Source organism: Ixodes scapularis, unplaced genomic scaffold (assembly GCF_016920785.2).
Source record: "Ixodes scapularis isolate PalLabHiFi unplaced genomic scaffold, ASM1692078v2 ptg000597l_1___fragment_1__unscaffolded, whole genome shotgun sequence".
Lineage (NCBI taxonomy): Eukaryota > Metazoa > Arthropoda > Arachnida > Ixodida > Ixodidae > Ixodes > Ixodes scapularis.
In genome coordinates this window covers 4,885,765-4,904,260 of record NW_024610006.1, presented here as the reverse complement: position 1 = coordinate 4,904,260, position 18,496 = coordinate 4,885,765, and the positions used below count along the sequence as shown (strand labels likewise).

The following is an 18,496-nucleotide window of genomic DNA, read 5'->3' as shown; positions in this document are numbered from 1 at the left end:
GGACGAGTAGGGGGCTCTGAGATCTGGTAGTAGCTTAAGAGCTGGGGGTGTCATGGATGAAAGGTTGCATGTAGCCGCTCAACGTCTATACAGGAAAGGGCGCTGCGGTCAAATGCGTATATAATTGCGTTAAACTTTGCATGCATTGGCTCAACGTTAATAGACGAGAAGGCGCTGCGGTCAAATGCTCAAATGCATATATAACCACGTTCCATACTACACATTCTCTTTCTGACCTGGATGAAAAGGAACGAAATGCTCGGCATGCTGCGGCTCAGCATCTGCGCAGACAAGCACCACCAGAGCTTTACCCCAATCAACATCATTCACCACGTGGAGATGCAGTCAATTTTTTTTTACCCTCCTTTTAGCTCTTCCTTTTGTTTTTATAGAAGGATGAGTGGCCTTGGCCCTGGCTAATCCTCCTTGTAATAAGTCGCCGAGTGCTCGACATCCGTGCCTCTCTACTCTCTGCTGAAGGTGCCCACTGCGTGCCGTTGCAGGCCTGGAGCGTGCGCAGAACTTCTCGCTGCCGGCGGTGCAGAACGACGCAACCCTGGAGGACCTGCGGCAGACGATGGCGGAGGAGCTGGAGGGGCGCCTCTACGAGCTGGCCAACCACACCCAGAGGGTCGAGGACATGGTGCGGGAGGTGGCCCACCTGCAGAACACGGCTAACAGCTCCCCGTTCAGGGTGAGTGCATCTGCCATCCTGAGCCAGAGGCTCTGCTCCATGCTAACGTGCAGTGCACCATATTAAAAATCACGTTGCTCCGAGAGCAGTTGCCCTCCACAGACCTCTCTTTCTCATGTTGGCATTGATCATGGTAACAAGGTCCCTTGTAGTCGGCGCCCATGGTTCCCAACCTTCCGCTTGTCCACTTCTAAGCTCGGTTAATTTTGATATAACTATATTTATTAACTGGGGCATGTAAATGACATATTTGTCGCAGCTATCCTAATTGAGGGGCTTAATAAACCAGCTTGCTGTATGCAAATGTTTTTTTTTTCTATATCATATTTGACAAAAAACACGGAAATCATAAGTTACTCCACTGTGTGAAGGTGCATGACCTGCGAAGCTGTTGAGCACACAAAACAGACCCGCCCTAAGGAGCTGGAGGAAACTAGACATGCACAACAGGACCACCCCTCCGGGAGACAGGAAGGAAAGGAAACTAGGCAGGCAAGAGCTGAGAACGACGACTAAGAGGGGGGAATCAATGGCCGAGTGGGCTACAGTGCACACCCAGCTTGACGCGCGTAGAGCGAAAGCTCGCGCTGCAGAAGCCAGGGTTCGAGCCCCACCCCTGCCCGTTTCGATCTGGATGAGCATCGTACCGGTGTGTGGTCGTGTATCACTACTGCGTGATGCACGTTAAAGACCCAGGCTAGCAGTCGTACTGTACTGGCAAAATTGCTCATCTACAGTGTAAACTAGTGTCGCCCCCCCCTGGCAGAGCGACCTTACGCTGTATAAACACTAAACATCCAATTTGGCTTTTTGACTTTGACGACAAATAGAGGGCAGTGCGAGCGTAAACATGGCCGACGCTGGTCGCACAGTGGCAAATCTTCGAGAAACTTTTATTATCTACCTGGGAGTCTACTGATCTTGAAAATGGTGCCTATTGATAACTTATCTACTTAATAGACCTATTGCTAAATTACCCAAGCATCGAGGAGAATGCAGGGAATGGTGTTCCACGCGTTGCATGTGCTGGCGTCTGTAGCAATAACTGTTCTAAAGTAAAAGCCTAAACAAATGGCATCTTGCAGGCACGTTTGTCAACGCTGAGGCATTCTGCTACAGATCTATTGAAGAAAAACGTTTGGTATTACATTATTTTTCAAACGATAGTTTTCTCAAACAAAGTCAGTGTGTTTCTGATAAAAACGACTATAATTTATTTGACAATTCATGTATGCAGATTAAGCTTTGCGCTGCATTCTGCCTCACAACTGCCAGTATATACTGTAAATTTAATTCATAATAAGCAAAAGGTTCAAAAGTTAACTCTTTTGGGTAGTGTCCCCCTTAATGTAACCAGTAATATAATGTGATTTTTGTTTTGTTTTGTATTTTGCAATTTTTTCTAGCTGCATTGTTACTTGTTGTGTAGTGCACTTTCAAACCTTCTTATCTATTTATTTATTCAACATACCCCTAAGGCTCTCCAAGGGAGGATATTATGTAGGGTACAATATAGAATATATTGTATTCACGTCTAACCGGACATTTTGTTTGCTTCTATGTTCACCCACTGTGCAATGCCTCACCTCTCTCTCGGATTCAGTCATTCTATAACGCCATTGCTCCACCCCACCTTGATATATCTGCAGCTGTTCAATGTACCGTCGCCATTTGGATAATCTTACATTTGTCTCTTAACTTTATGTGTGTTTAGGATTTTTTGTTTGTTTGCTGGTTTTGCTGTTTGTGTTGGTGCACCAAGGGGAAGACCGATCTGGTTGTTTTTGGGCACCCAAAATAGAGAATATTATTATTATTATAAAGTAACAAATATCTAAACATAACGGCAAAACAAGAAAAATGTACAAAAACAAGTTAAAAGGATTAGTAAGATAGGTAAGACAAGTGAAACACAATTGAGATAAATTGTATGTTATTGTCACTCTACAATGAGTTCATGGAATTTTGTTACCTCGTCTTTGGTGGCTCTGTGTGCTGGCGGATTATTCCAATTGAATATTCTTTGTGGCTTGGTTCAGGGGATCATTGCCCAAAGCGAGGAGCTCAAGTTGCAGTCCGAGGCACTTCAGAAGGAGGCCAGGGAACTCCTTCGGGCCTGCCAGGACTACTACCCGGACGCAGAAAACGCCTATGAGGTGAGCACCCATGCTACCTTACTGAAAGCGATGGCCTTTCACAAGGAGTGTTGGGAAATGCGCTCAGAATCTTACATAATATGCTTGCTAGTGGAGTAAACTTAAATCTTTCTTACTACAGGAAAAGAGGCTGTTATGGGGTGATCTCAAGGAAAAATTGTTTAGCTGCAAATATGCCTACTAGGTATAATTCTGTACAAAGCATACCAAAATGTAGCTAAAGGAATTCTCTTTTCAAAAACGAAAAGGTCATTAAGATATTATGTAGCACAAAAAATGTAATGTCAAATTTTGTGTAACCAATGCAGAAGTTATTTTAATTTGATGTACCTTGCAAAGTATTAGGAGTAAAAAAAATTAAAACATATATTTTGTAGCTTACTTTTCTAGAAACAAGTCCTGCGAATATGAAAAGTTTCCATGCAAAACCTCTTGTTCTGCAGCCCTTGTGACGACCGTACCATTCCTTAAAGCCCCACCCAACTCGTTCCATGCTACTCCGTAGCCTGATGCCGAGGTCAGGACCGGGCCGCTTTTTCAGAGAAAACTCCACTCGTTTTCCTGCTGACAGCATAAAACCAATTGTACGTAAGGTTGACGCCCTGCAGGTGAAAAATAAAGCGTTTCGAACACACCCAGTGTGTCCACAGAAGCTCACGGAGGCAAGAAATGCCTTCAGCGAGCTAACACGAAACGTACCGACAGGCACCTGTGGATAATTCCTGCTGGTTCGACCCACTGCCACAATTGAAACTAAGATCCAATGAAAGTCATCTTCTGACTCACTGCTGCCACTTTTATCCAGAAAACTAATTGCATATGCACCGGAATCACGAAACAGGTGATGTTGCTGAGGGGCGTCGGCGTGCAGCGAAGACGCTGTGCCTGTACGATCACTCACGATCTTGGAACTTTAAAGTCACGCAAAATAACGCCCCCTCGCAGAAGAGAAAAAAAAAATGAAACGGAAACTTCAAGCAGAGTTCCTTCTTAATATCCCAGATGGCATTGCATGTCTCAAAATGGCGCTGAACATCACCGCGAAGCGACGAGGTGCATTCAGTGTCACTACTGCCCCTGCCAGAATAGTGTGCCCGTCGGTTTCGTGAAGTAAAATGCGGGCGAATATGGAATGCACCTTTGACGATGCAACGCACCTCCAGATTATGACCGCCCCGGCCCGTTTTGCCCCCAGGGCCTGCGTGAGAACTCTGCCCGTCTGCGAGACATGGTGGACCAACTGCAGACGTTCCTGGAGAAGCTGAGCCCTGCGACGGAGAAGGCCGTGCCCTACGTGCGGGAGGCGGAGATCCACTCGCACAAGCTCCAGCAGCAGGCCAGGGAGTGCCAGACGTGAGTCCCTTGCGTCGGGAGGGCACGGACAAAGGCGGGAGCACGGTGTAGGAAGGCTCTTTAGGTGTGGAGACTCCTCTCCTCGCCCCGTCGGATCGGCGAACACATCATCTCCCCTCCTTTCCTATGTTTTCTCCGCCTGCCCCTAGAGGGCGCCAAAACGTTCAGGCCATCCGGTCGCCGGCCCTCTGCCGAAACGTGGGCCAAGTCACCCATTGCTTCCGCCCCCTCTAATTGTTTCCAAATTTTTTTTTTTTTTTTTGCAATGGTGAAAAGAGCATAAAAGAAATGTAAAAAAACCAAAGATCCGAACTTGGAAATGGCCAAACATTTGAATGAACACGCCGACTGCTCTCCAGCCTGGGGAAACGTGAACATTTTAGAAAGGGAAAACAATGACATGAAAATATTAGTAAAAGAGACGATCAGGATAAAGACGTCTGCCGAATGCATCAGTCACATGCTCGGTTGTTGTTCTTCTCCGAATTGAGGGCGACTAGTATGGGATTGTCTTGCATGCGGTAGACGCAGACACAACAGACTGCCCATCTGTTCAGGGTCGGATTCTGTCTGGCGTTCTCGTGGAATGCAGACACCTCCGTGGAAGGCAGACGCTTCTCTGGTTTCAGTCGAACGTGCAAAAGGGTTCGGATCGCATGAGAATGCAACAGGACTTCAAAGGAAAAAACCGAGATGCAAAGAAGCAGTCTCGAGAGAAGAAGGAAGAGTCCCGACTGTGCGACTCGTAATGTGGAAAAGAACTCCAAAAGCAACTGTAGAGTATGTCATACATTAAGCAATGTTTGAACAGCATCTCTTTTTACAGCAATTTTTTTTTTATTTTTTTAAAAGTTTGTGATTGTATTATTATTATACTTATATCAGAAGTGCCATTAATACAACCGGTTTGTTTTCCTTGACGAGTGTGGTTACTATAAACTTTTGTTGCAATCTGCTACATGCCAACGTAAGTGTACTAACAAAGTAAACCTTTCAAAGAAAGCTGCTCTCGTTAAACTGCGTGCAAAATGTGTAACTTCGTGCCAGTTCGGTCAGCAGTTCAATTTAGCAGGACTCAAAAGCTGCCTTAATATGTAAAAGAATAATCACGTTAGCTGCCCCGCATGTTGAAAAAAAAATTTTTTTTATTAGTCCAGTTGAATTAACAGTAATTTGCGAACCCAATATGTATATTTTTTTAGAAAAGTCACGCGAACAGAGCTTAAAACAATTCAGTTTATTATCCGCTAACAAGGTTTGTGTTAAACATTCTTTATTTTTGTGCATTCTTTTTTTTTCTTTCGGTCGCACTCAAGTTATCGTTTACCTGCGATGCATTCAGAGTTTATTCATTTTACAAACGCTTACCGACGTTAATGTAAGCTAGGCTAGAAATTATCTACAGCAGAGGGATATTTCTTTCTCACTCGTAGACCCCCGCGTCAGCTGGTATTAGGGAGTTACTCTTGTTTGTCCGCCTGCCATTTTTCGGGTTATGTAAACTTCAGTGTGCTGAGAGAGATGATAGTGGCCCCACCTACATACCACATCGTACGCGAACCCGTAGCCACCGAAAGCAAGCTGTACGCCGAGCAAGCAGCTAGCACAAGTAGCCCGGTACGCTGCCGGATGGCCTGAAACTTACGGCGCCATCTAGGGGTGGCTCCGTGAAGTGAAGCGCGCAGGGTGTCATTATCTGGTCGCGGCGGAGAGCGGAGTCTCTACACCTAAAGAGCCTTCTTACACCGGGGGCGGGAGCTAGAGTGTTGCGACAGCAGTGAATGACCACTTCGTTACAGTGATACATTCAAACCCGTATATATAGAATTCAAAGGGAAGTGTAAAATATTTTGATATAATGACAATTGACCCCGTAAGTGATGACGTCACAACATGGCGTCTGGGTCCAAACAAACCGTTGCTAGGGACGTTACTATGGACCAATGCATGGAGACTCCAGATGAGGCTAAATGTTTGCTTACGAGTAAGTAAATAATTTTTTGTAAGCAACCTAACTTTTTGATATCTAATTATTAAGATGTTATTGTCGTCTCAGTGTCGTATTCCGACGATGAAAGCCATTTTGGGAGTATTACACTTCGCTTTGCTTTGGTAGCAGACGACACGGTTGCAGCGGGCGTCTATTGCGGCAAAAACAAGTGCATCGCTATGGCAGTAGAGGCCTCCGCATTGTGCGTTTTTTTTCTGTGAAGAACCGAGTTTAGTTGAAAGGGGTGAAAATGCCGTTAAGTCCAACCATGTCATGCAAATCAGTTACGACGACGATCTTAAGTGCTTTACCGGCGTAGTGCAGGCCAGCATGAAAAACAGATCGTACGCCGTCGAGGTAAGTCGTTTATTATTATTATTATTAAGGTTGTCAGGTTATTAAAGAATCGCATGTCTATCGCAATTTCGCACTAGTTTGCTTTTTTTTTTTTTTGTATACATCAAATTTTGTGGATGTGATCTTTTGTTGAAGATCTCCATCGAACCCGCGATGCGAGTACAACCTGTAAAATGCATCGTAATTTTAAAAACTGTAGACTAGTGGGCCCCTTTTTAGTGTTGTTAATTTCATTGTAGAAGGCTGATTTTTTAATTGTGCGCAATTAAAAAGACCCCTCTTGTAATCATTGATTTACGTTGAAACCGCGAAAATATATAGTTCAATGTAAAATACATTGTAGTTATAAGAACTTTAGACAACTTAGAAGACCCCTCTTAATTGTTTTCATCTATCGAATTGAGAAAATAACATATAAATACATTTTAAAAAATTAATTGGGATATAGCTATATGTCGCTGTCAAGCTTCAAAGAAGCATGCTCGTGAAGCTGAGTAAGATTTTGCAAACAGGAAATTCTAATGACAGGTACATAGAGCTGAACTAGGGAATTTTATAAAAAAATCTTTTTCTTCAGGTTGAAATGACGAACCCCAAGACTGTGGCCAGGGCCACCTGCAACTGCCCTCGAGGTTCCCTTCGATGCCATCACATGGCAGCTCTCCTCCTCTTTGCTCATACAAATGTTTCCTGCACAGATCGAGCTTGAACATGGACCATGAAGACGACTTCAAAGGACAGACAGGTTGGACCAGTCGAGACTCTGATTCCGAGTCCATGTACTTCCGCTTCACTGAATCGGCCCATTAGTGAGGAGGACAAAGACTGGATTAGGAGTCGCCTGGATGCTCTTGGGGCCACAGTTGGCTACACATGGCTGTTGTCCAGAGAGCCAGACATGCCCATTCATGTCACTATTGAGGACCTAATATTTAGTGATGAATACACCCAGGCAGCCGACCGAACCGCCTATCTGGTTGAGAAAGCCGCAAAGTCACGTGAAGAGATCCAGCAGCTGGCAGAGTCTACAGCTGGACAACGCACAAATCCGCTGTGGCAAGTGGAGAGAAAGGTACGCCTGACCGCGAGTAACTTTGGAAAAGTCCTCAAGGCATGTGAGAACGACAGCTTTCCTCCTTCACTCTTTCGTCACCTACTTGGCGAATACTCACTGGAAGGTGTAAAAGCTGTCCAATGGGGCATCATCCACGAACCAGATGCTATCAAGGCATTTAGCGAAGCCACCAGCCTGACGCCAACGCCAACAGGGCTCTGGCTGCACGAGTCGGGCCTGTTAGGTGCATCACCAGATGGTCTTGTTGGAGACGAGGCTGTTCTTGAAGTAAAATGCCCATGGAAATTTCGTGAGGGGTCGTTGCTATGCCACTTGAAGGACGCCAAGGACTACAGCCTACGTTATGATGGCAGCAGCGTGCTTGTGAACAAAGGCCATGACCACTACCACCAACTCCAAGCTCAGATGTATTTTGCGAAGCGAACTAAGGGGTACCTCACGATCTGGAACCCAAAAGGCAGTATCACTGTTGGCATTAAGAAGGATGCAGAGTGGGCAGCTAATCTCGACATTCTACTGCACTTTTATCATGACACTTTTATTCCACACCTATTCACGTACTAGCAATATGTAGATCATGATTAAAGTAATCATGATTCTTGTCTCACGGTTACTACAGTCATGATAGCTGACCAGCTTGCGTGTACTTTAATCAGTGTTGGGAAGTACTTTAAGTACATTGTACTTAAAAGTACTTTTTCAAGTAGGTTTAGGTAACTTGTACTTTACTTGAAGTACATTCTCTGAGCATGTAGTACTTTACTTAAAGTACATTGTATTTATAGTACTTTACTTCAAGTACTGGCCAGTGTACTTACTACTTTACTTAAAGTACATTGTATTTATAGTACTTTACTTCAAGTACATTGCAGCCAGTGTACTTACTACTTTACTTGAAGTACATCATGTCTCATTTACTTTGTACTTTACTTGAAATACTTTTTAGGTGTACTTTACCCAACACTGACTTTCATGCTCATCTTACGTATGTCACTGAACTCGAACACAAAGGCATTTACAGGTGCTGCTCTTCATCATCACACATTTGGTCATTTGTTTACTACTTCTCATGTTAGGAGCATCTTTTTGCCACGAATTGATACAAAACATGTTTACTAGTATTGCTACAGAGGGGAACTATGCACATGCTAGTGTATTTTTAGCTCCACATTCTCAACTCAGGCAGTCTAAACATGACATTGCATTTTCTCGCATTATTCTCGCATTTAACCACAAATATAAAAGCCATTGTTCATTTGTTTATGCCTACTATGTCATGCTCTGTACAGTTTGTTGTCTATAATTATTCATGCAAAATAAAAGAAACTGAAAATGATCCAGTTCAATCTAACGAATCCTGTCTTTTCTACACGAGAGACATGGCTGCATGCATTTCGCACTACTACACATCAAGAGACATCATTCAATGAGTGAAGACGAAGGAAGACATGACCAGCCCAGCTGTTAATCATTACTGCAGCCACATATATTTAGTTTTTGTCTGAAGCATATGACTTCAGTATTTTTTTATACTAGCTGTGTCTTTCAAACAGTTACATCTCTGACCTGACAAGCTTCCATTGTGAACTATTTAGTGTTCCTCAATAATCTCGCTCTGTATTTTATACTTTGTTTTTTTTTCTACAGAGCTCTCTCCATCAGTGAGCTGAATGCAATGTTAAATAGGTAGGGACTGGAGCAAGCAGTACTCACTGGCACATATTTATAGGAATTCATTTGGAAATATTTACTGAGATATACCTCACAGATACAGGGGCTTCCAGTTCCACACTTAAATTCTCAAATATCTTTTAAAATAGCAGAAACCCCCAAGCAACCTTCGCTGAGAACAGAGAATTGAGCATTATTATAATTAAGAGACTTCCAAATCTTGTTAGCCACTATGTAAGCTAGTGAGGAAGCTTATAATCAAAGGCTTAAATGCATGGCTCAGTCATGTCTAAACTGCCTATACACCTTTCTTAGGGTAAAGACAGCCAAGAAACTTTTTTTTGGTCAAAAAATCCTTATGCATTCAGTATTTGAGTAAGGAAATTAGGTTAAAGTATGGATGGCAACTGAAATTATACCAAGTTATCCGTGTTTCATTTATTGTAGAACATCCATGGCCTCTCGACTATTGTGTTTGAAATATAGTTTAATAATCAAAAGTTCATCCAAGAAAAGAAGTGCACATAACAACATGCAATGCAACATGCCATGCGAGTTCGGTTGGTGTCCTGAATTACTTTCCTTGTTTCTTAATAACGCAAACCTCTAAAAAGAAACACCTGCCTTTAGTAGGAATACAAGGGTGACTTCCACTTGTGATGACACACACATTTTTCACCAGTACGAGAATTGAACACATAACACAGGGGCCAAACTGGTGAAATGCTGCTGCACCCACAATATATTTACAAGCTGGGTTGCTAAAAAGGCATTTTTCGACATATAGAACAATAGGTGCATGAAAAACGTAAGCTAAGGTGAGGTTTCTGTGCGTTTGGCCTAGAACAGTCTAAACTCGTAATTCAGACCTTGATGATGAACAACATTTTGGTACGTTGTAAAAAGAGTGGGCACTATGCAGATCCAAGGTTGAATCACCGGCAGGAAGAAAAACCAGCCAAACCTGGCAAATAAGTATACAAATGTCTGCTTCAACCAGATTACTTGTAATGAGTTTATAGTGGATGTGCACGCTTTACCTGGGAGTAGCTTACCAGTTAGGGGTGCAAAAATCTGCATAATTTTCTAATAAGGGGTCAAATATCGCCCTATTCGATTCAGCGTCTTAAGCATCTGAATCAAATGTTTTCTAAAGTTTCAAATATTTTTCTAATAATTTTCGAAGATTCAGTACCACTCTAAATGATTCATGCCACAAATTTTTCTTCACAGGCCTTTGCCACACACCTATACAGGATGATCGCGAGCAGTACCGGTCAATGTTCGTATGGGGTCATTCTACCTGTCTTCTACTGCGCGTATACTGTTAACTGCACACTTTTTCATGAAATTAATCTTGCATGCTTTGAATTATAAATCTTCAACTACTTCTATCCCAATGTGGCTTGTGGAAAGACGTGTAATTACAAGTTGTATAATTTTTTTCTTGCAATTGTTTCTGCTATCTGAGTTGTGAGCTCACATTCCGCATCTTGACCTTGTTCGTTTCTTCTGTTTTGGGTATATACTTTGTATTGACTGACTCCGAGTGGCCTCTTGATGTGATTTATATGCTTCTTTTGCACTTTACATTCTGCCAAAATCCTGCTGTGGCCAGAAAACTCGTACAAACTGTTATAGTTTATGCCTCTATCTAATCACACCTTTTAATTCTAGTAATTTGTATATAGCATTTTATTCTTTTAATGCTTTCTAAAAAAACATAATAATTTATAGTCTGCACCCAACTCTTCGGTAACTAATAGAAAATTATTCGATTCGCGCTCGATTTGATTTGGAAAATCATTATTCACACCCCTTTTACAAAAGCTACTTCCAGGCTAGTTCTTCGGCCTGTAAAACTGTTCGACTTCCTTCAGAAGTGGATTTTGGAAATTTGTTAGAGCAGCACAGACTTCCCAGACTTTTGAGGCAATGGGAAAAAATGTAACTGGAATGTATTCCAGTATCGTGTAGCCCTTAATGCGTCGATCGCCCTCTCAACGTGCACACGGGCCCTGGCAATTGATTTCGTCAGCAGGACCTGTTGTGGTGTGAATTGTGGCGTTGAGAGGAACGGTGGTATGTTAAGGCTCACTCCAGGAGGGAGGAGGTCTCTGATCAGGAAGCCCTTGTCTGCGAGGACAACGTCCCCTGGCACCAGTTGTTTTAGCACGCCACAGTCCTTCACGATATCTTTGTCCGTGTTGGATCCTGGGTAGAGTTTGCTGACATACGTCACAACCCCATTTGGCGCCACACCAACCAGGCCTTTCAGAGTAGTGCTGCGCTTGTAGGGGCTGTACAAGATGTTCTGGAGTTTCATCTCCTGTTGCATTGTAGAAAAAAATGAAAACAAAGTTATTGAGGATTTTTGAAAGACAAATGAGCAGATTAGCTCAGACTGTCCTGAAACACAATAGCACTCAAATTATATCTCTTGAAGTGGCACGAGTGGGTCATGTATACTTAACACCCTCCGCCACAAAGTGGGTAAGTAATTATACATTTTAAGGTAGATTATCTTGCATTTATAAAATATAAAATTTCACTCAGTGCTCTTCGGAAAACCTGGGCTAAGAGGAAACACATAGGTTTGAGAACTTATATACCAGCTTCTTAAGAGGGAAGTGCGCTTGACTGCAGCAAAGACGTGTGTGATTTTTGTTATGTTTTGATGGAGATCTACCATGATCAAGAAAACCAGCAGATCGAGGCTCAGCCGAACTGCTGCTTTCCCACGGTGCTTCCGCGTGCATTGGGAGAAGCAGAAGTTCCAGGAGTTCATGTAGATATTTATGCACATGTTTTATAAAAGTTTTGAGTTTTTATATGGCATCAATTATTTACTTAGCTATTTCAAACTTGTCTCTCACAAGATTATCATTAATCATCGCACTTTGACGTTCTTCACAAGTTACATCACCACTTGGGCAAAGACAGCATCTGCTTTCATGCAGTCCTGTATGTGTTGGCAACATTTCTTGCCAGCTACATATAGGCTGTTACAAATTTGGGCTGAGGCACCCAATATTACAAGCACTCAAAACACATGTGTTGCGAAACAATTGCTAGAAATATAGGTCAGGCAGGAGAATGTGATATGTGTGAAACATTGAACGGTATGTGAGCTGTGTACGTTCAGGTCCTGTAGCAGCTGCAATTCTTTCTTGTGTTTTTTTTTCTGACATTTTATATTTGACATTGTATTACTTCTGTAGTTTATAAAGTTAATGATTGCCAAAAAACAAATCGGAGGCAGCACCCTGAGGCCCGTGACCTAAAAATTCACTGCTAGGAAGATAGAGCAGAATGCTCTTCGATACTAAGGCAATGAAATGTATTTGTGTGATATGGCAGAATATAATACATATTTCCTTCATATGGCTAAGCTGAAAACTTCAGTTGTATTTAATACCTTTGGGACAGCAGCTTCAACCTCTGTGCAGTCGAGGATGATTCTGCAGTTGGTGAAGCTGGCAAAACATGACGGGAGACAGGCCTTGTTCACCGAAGGAATCTGGCCCATCAGCCCATCGCAAAGCACCTTGTGTAATATGTTGACCCATGTGAGCACCACATTTGAGACTGTGGCAGTGCTGCAGCTGAATCGAACAGCAAGGTCAAGGTGGGTGGTGTTCGAGCGCAGCTTGACGAGAGTCATGAATAGCTGGTCAGCCAGCTCAATGGACTGCACCTGCCATCCCGCATGGTAGCTTATGGTGAACCTCTGGCACAGCTCTAGCAAGAGATAAAACATATCTTTGTGTGGCAGCCCCGTGTAGAGAACGACCAGGTTGGTTTTCTCCTCAATTGAACTGAAGGTGAACCGTCTTTGGTGTTCTTTCCCGGAAGCCTCTTCCTCCTGTAATATAATTTAGTGAACCTAATATATATGATATATCATAGCAAAATATGTACTCAAATTACAGTATGTACGACTTGTACCCCCCTCTGACCTGAATGGAACGAAAAATGTGTGGTATAACTGATGCTGTCAAATTGTAAGCTCGCTTCTCAGTTTATGTATACTTTAAATGCAGAGTCACATGCTATAATAATATTCTGTGAATGTAGTAGTGCTGACAGTAAATTATGATCGCTGATGATTAGTTTAGTCTATTTTGTGCCCAATATACATGGGTTTCCCTTAAAATCTGCGGAGGAACCTTGACAAGTCATAATCAGCATACAAACCGGAGAAAAGAAAATATTTATCTTAATTTGGCAACTGACTCAAGTTTGAAGTGCATCAAAAGTTAAGATCAGAGCAAACCCTTCTTTGAAGTTTTTCCCAGTTAAGTCTCTTATTTCTAGTTCTCAATCATTGTTCGCTATACTATATAATCTGCCGTGTTGAAGCAGCTGGTGATATTTGAAGTAATACTACTAGTAAGATATATTGTGCAAAGGGGGCTGAATCAATCAACCCCACCCCTGTCACCCCCCCCCCCCCCCTCCACCCCCTCCCCGCACAACTCCTGATGCCACTGTCTTGGATGTGAAAATATGTGCATGTAGGCATGCTAACTTAAACCTTCAGATGAAAAATCATGGTTATGATTCATATGTTAAAGAGGCATGTTTGATATGACATCTTTTCAATTAAAGAACATATTAAAAGCACACATACTCTCTGCAGGAAGTAATTCTCCGCTTCTAGTACAGCTCTTGACGTGGTAGGTTTGTGTGCCTGCTGTGGTGTGTGGGGTTCTGTTCGCTTCCTGCAAATCACAATGTGTGCAAAGCATACACAAAGGTTATATGCTACATCAAACAATATTTGTTAAATATAAAGAGATAGAAAAAATTAATTGTGTGTTATTAACCTTATAATGAAATATAACGCATATTCAGGTCCTCACCTCCGTCCACATTGGGTTTCTGGAAATTGGAAACGAGTTTCCTTATTCCAAGGGAAAATGGTTGGCATTTTGCTTTTTTTTCCATCCTTGAAATGGCAACTGCAAATGCGTGCTTGTTGCCCCGGCTCGCTGTCTGCTCTCCTAAAAAAATAATAATAGTCAATCAACGTTTTATTGTACCCATGAACAACATTGCAGTTGTTCCTCAATAAAATAATAATAATAATATATAGCTAAATAAAACACTCAATTAAAAGTATATATAAACAAAGGTGAACAAGGAGAACGCTATCCACCAGTCTTGTACTAAATATGCTAAATTCAAGAGCTAGTCCGTAAAGGGGAACATATGAAGAGCACAATGAAAAAACAACAGCAAAGGTAGATATATAAGCATAAACAAAATAACCGGATAGCGCATGGACACAGGCATACTTCTTAACGCTGCTTTACCATAGCAATGTAAGACTACTGCAGGTTTCAGCTGGATTTTACTCTCACTACTACTTGCATGCAACTACTTTATCAATGTTATAGTAATAATATATAAATATAGCGCCATATTTTAAGACATTATGACCAAACAGAATACGGGTTTTACGTGCTCTCGGTTGGTTCGGTCCTTTTTTTTTACACCAAGGCGACTGTCCGCCAGTGCTACATGTACTCACCTTATGTTTTTTATCCAGTACTTTCGCGTTTTGGGGTCTTGCGGAAATCTAAAGAAACTACAAGAATCTTTCTCCACGCGATGGTTACAACCAGGTACGAAGCACCCTCCCATAGCGCGAGTCCTCAAACAAAATTTGGGAAGTCAACCGATCGCCTGAAGTGCTTTTCTCACGGGTGCAAATGTGATCTTTGAGCAGACGATCATCTCGATCGACGCCAGGACTTTCGAAAAACCATATTTTGCATCTTATCCCACTATGAATTCTTGTAAGTGTCTGAAACTCATTATATTTCAAACAAATGCAATATCAGAATATCGTCTTTATTCACGCGATTCAAACGACTGCGCCGGCTTGGCCGGCCGGCGTGTGGCAGACGGCATACTTCTTGCATTCGTCGTCTGCTGCAGGCATCTTAAGGACCGGAAGTTGCAGTCGTAAATATTTCAGAAAGAAGCGATTACCGGCACACTTCTGTCGAAACATATATGACATTCAAGCTTTGTATATATGTGATTTTTAGAAGTTTGAATCCTACTCCTGATTTTTGAACGCTCAAGTTTTCGCAGCAAAACCGAGCCACATGTATTTGTCCATAACGACCCTAGCAACGATTTGTTTGGACCCATGACGTCACACTTACGGAGTCAATTTGATATACGAAGACACATTAACTTAAGCTCCAGTTTCCGTGCATCTCTACTAATGCTGGAAAAAATATAGGAAGATACAATGTGTGATAGCAGTATACCGTAAAATTCCGAGAGATGCCCCACCCCCGAAAAATAGCCCTCCCCCTACTTTTGGCTTGATTTCCTATGTTTTATTAAACACCGTGAGATAGCCCAGTCTAGTACAAGTAGTGTTGGGATCAATGATGGCCTCAGCATAAATGCGGCTGGTTAGCTTTGGCGAGGTATAAGCGAACGTTGCTGACTGGGAAGTACAGTCATTTTTGCTTTGTTGTCCCTCCCACCATAAGAAAGCTTGGAAGGGACACAACCTAAATATAGCAATTTTTTCAAACTTTTCTCGATCGTACTCCGAAAGTTGGCCCACTCCTATATTTTCACCCGCTCTCAATGTTAGGTGGGCTATCTCTCGGAATTTACGGTAGTTATCTCATTTTATTTTCGGCATGTCCTAACCCCTTAAAGAAATGTGTTTAGAAGACATTTTTTAATAAAAAATGAGAAACATTATATTTGGGTTTATTAACTTCAAATGCACGGTTTCAGCAAGTTTCATTTATAATCATGTAGGATTTATTTCCCCAAAAGTTTTTACCATGCCAGTGGCTTGCTGAGCAAGCAGGCCATGAAGTTTTACTTTTTCTAGCTGGGACTACCCTGTGCATGCTCAACAGAGCTAAAACATGTTAACCCTCGTTAGAAGTGGCATTTATTCTAGTCTTCACCTCGGGAAGCTTTCCACAATCGAAGAGTGTCAGCGTCCGAGGAAAACTGATACATCCAAACAGGAAAAATGTGGCAAACATGATTTTAGCGAGCTAATTGGTTGTCATCAAAAACAAGGCTTTCAGTTTACCCCGTCCAGTGACACTGTATTGCGTCATCTTCATCCGCGAGTTTTTGACAGCACCATTCACTTCAGGCCACTAAGTGTGCAACCTGCTTAGAACCTTTAATGCGAGCAACACAAATATTGGAGAATTTTTGTTCTGGTTGTAGTCGGCCAATTCATGGGCAGACATATCTGAATTGTATTTGGCCGAGGGTGTTTTGCTGTTATTACCAGACGTTCTGGTGGACGTCCAAATGCTTTTATGCGTGGCTCCGTGTGGGAGACGACGAGGGTACCTACTGAACGAGTACTGCTTTGCAGAATCCTGAACTCCACACAGCAGACGTCTTCTTCGGCCCTGGCCTACGACGAGATTGCCAAGATCATTGACGAGGCTCAGAACATCTCGGAGGCGGCCCTTGCTACTTCGAACGAAGCCCACGACAATGTATGTTCTATTTGAATGTACTTGCATGTGCTCCTTCTCCAGAGCGCACTCCTTGTAGAACAGCTGAGACCTTTATTCTTTTACTTTCGTGTTCCAGAGGTAGGACTTTTTATGAGGCTTAACTTTGTGTAGTTCAGTATATGTGCGCTGTACTGTTCAACTATGAAAGCTATAAAATATATACCGTAATATCCCGAGTCAACGCCCCCCCCCCCCCCCCCCCCCCACCACCGCCTGAAATTCTCAAAAATTGTGGGGTGGGCCATGACTCGGGTACCGAGCTCGAAAAGTTTCACAAAAGCTTAAAAATGTGATTTTTTTTGGTCTGTGTATAGCGAAGCTAGACAGGAGATTAACTGAACTCAAATCTCGGGTTGGTATCTTACTTGCGACTCATTTTACTGTCGAGCAAAATCCACTGCTTCACGGGTAGCTTGTTTCCGCCTCCTCCGAGCAAGCGCAATTCGAAGCCACGACCGCTGCAGCCTTCGGTCCAACGTGAACGGAAAAAAAAAAAGAAGAGAATCATTGAAAAAAAGAAAAAGAAAAGAAAAATCACAAGAAGCCATTGTGACCGAGCAAAGCTGACGAAAGCTGAAAGGAAAGCGGGTCCCGCTTCCTTTTCGACTTCGGAACCAAGCAAACCGGCAGCCTTTAACCGACGCCTAAAACAAACCCAGTACAAAAGCAAAAATAAGGTGACAAAAGCGAAAACCATAAAAAGGCTCTCTCCGCGGGCGCGACCGTTGCCGCGGAAAGCGCGCGCATGCACAAACTCAATGACCTTCCAGTTTGTGGGTGCGCGCGCGCGGCTCCAGGACAACTTTTTCATAAAGTGCAGTAGCCACCACGGGGCTGCACTTTGCGGCCCCACAAAGGCACTCACAGTGACTCTCTAAAATGTCGCCTTTATCGGAGAGCGTCATTTTTACTGCGTAGCTACAATTCTTAAACGACGCCTGTATATTCGCTACTAGAGTGAAGCTCTTCGCCTCAAAAGAAAGGACGTATCCTACAAGGTATTTTCCTTCGCCTTTTTCGAAGGCCGCATTCTTGTCTGTGAAAAAGCGGTGAATCTCCGACAGACGCAGGAAAGATAAAACAGCCATTGCTTTGACTAACAGACGTAAAGCAGACGATGTAAACTGCGTCAACCGCGCCAACCCGCTGAAGCCATTAAAGGGTGAGGAGTCTCGCCGTACACGAAAAGAGGGAACTTGCGGACGGTAACCTCCCTCGTTCTCGGTTCTTAGCAAACAATCCTTGGCGCGTCAGCCATCTCGGCCGCGAGTCCTTTGGCTTCACTCCTTGATGTGTGTCTGCTAGTTGTTAGACAAGAACACATCTTACCTCTCAAGTTATTTCGTCTGCCCTCTCTGAAAGGTGAAGTCGAGCTCGCTCGTAAAGGTAAGACAGCTGTTGATTAGCAGACGACGTTGCAAAGGAGCAGACGACGTTTAGATAGTGGGTCGTGGCGACCCACTATTTTTTCATTCGAGCCAATCAGAGCTCGGCGTTCTGACGTTACTGCAACCCCTGCACAAGAAGCAGACGAACTTGCTCTCCGCATACTTCAAAGAGCAGTCGACAGGAGGCCCTGATAGTACCACGGGCCACGCAGAGATGTGTTCGCACTAATGTAGATAGTTATAGTACAAGCATGGCGTCTATGTAACGCAGCATCGTGTTGGT

The 18,496-nt window shown here is 43.1% G+C and overlaps 2 protein-coding genes across 7 annotated transcripts in view; one reads left to right on the top strand and one right to left on the bottom strand.

Annotated features, from left to right (window-relative positions):
- Positions 1 to 485: 485 nt before the first annotated feature.
- The window catches only part of LOC121834161, a 102,079-nt gene continuing 84,068 nt past the window's right edge, over positions 486 to 18,496 (top strand). For all 6 annotated transcript variants that reach the window (XM_042287898.1, XM_042287901.1, XM_042287902.1 and 3 more), the window contains exons 1-4: positions 486 to 694; positions 2,734 to 2,850; positions 4,046 to 4,203; positions 16,678 to 16,804. In XM_042287898.1, coding sequence (XP_042143832.1) covers positions 578 to 694; positions 2,734 to 2,850; positions 4,046 to 4,203; positions 16,678 to 16,804 — 519 coding nt within the window. In that variant the 5' untranslated portion in view covers positions 486 to 577. The remainder of the gene's footprint in view (positions 695 to 2,733; positions 2,851 to 4,045; positions 4,204 to 16,677; positions 16,805 to 18,496) is intronic.
- Positions 12,520 to 14,309, bottom strand: LOC121834163. Its single transcript, XM_042287905.1, has 3 exons — positions 14,162 to 14,309; positions 13,930 to 14,020; positions 12,520 to 13,161 (listed from the first exon to the last, which is right to left on the bottom strand). The coding sequence occupies exons 1-3, from the start codon at positions 14,227 to 14,229 to the stop codon at positions 12,676 to 12,678; spliced, it is 645 nt and encodes a 214-aa protein (XP_042143839.1). The 5' UTR covers positions 14,230 to 14,309; the 3' UTR covers positions 12,520 to 12,675.

Coding starts and splice junctions, on each gene's coding strand:
- LOC121834163 (XM_042287905.1), bottom strand. CDS start 14,229: ATGCCAACCATTTTCCCTTGGAATAAGGAAACTCGTTTCCAATTTCCA. Junction 14,021..14,161: donor GAAACCCAATGTGGACGGAG/GTGAGGACCTGA, acceptor TGTGATTTGCAG/GAAGCGAACAGAACCCCACA. Junction 13,162..13,929: donor AGAATTACTTCCTGCAGAGA/GTATGTGTGCTT, acceptor ATTATATTACAG/GAGGAAGAGGCTTCCGGGAA.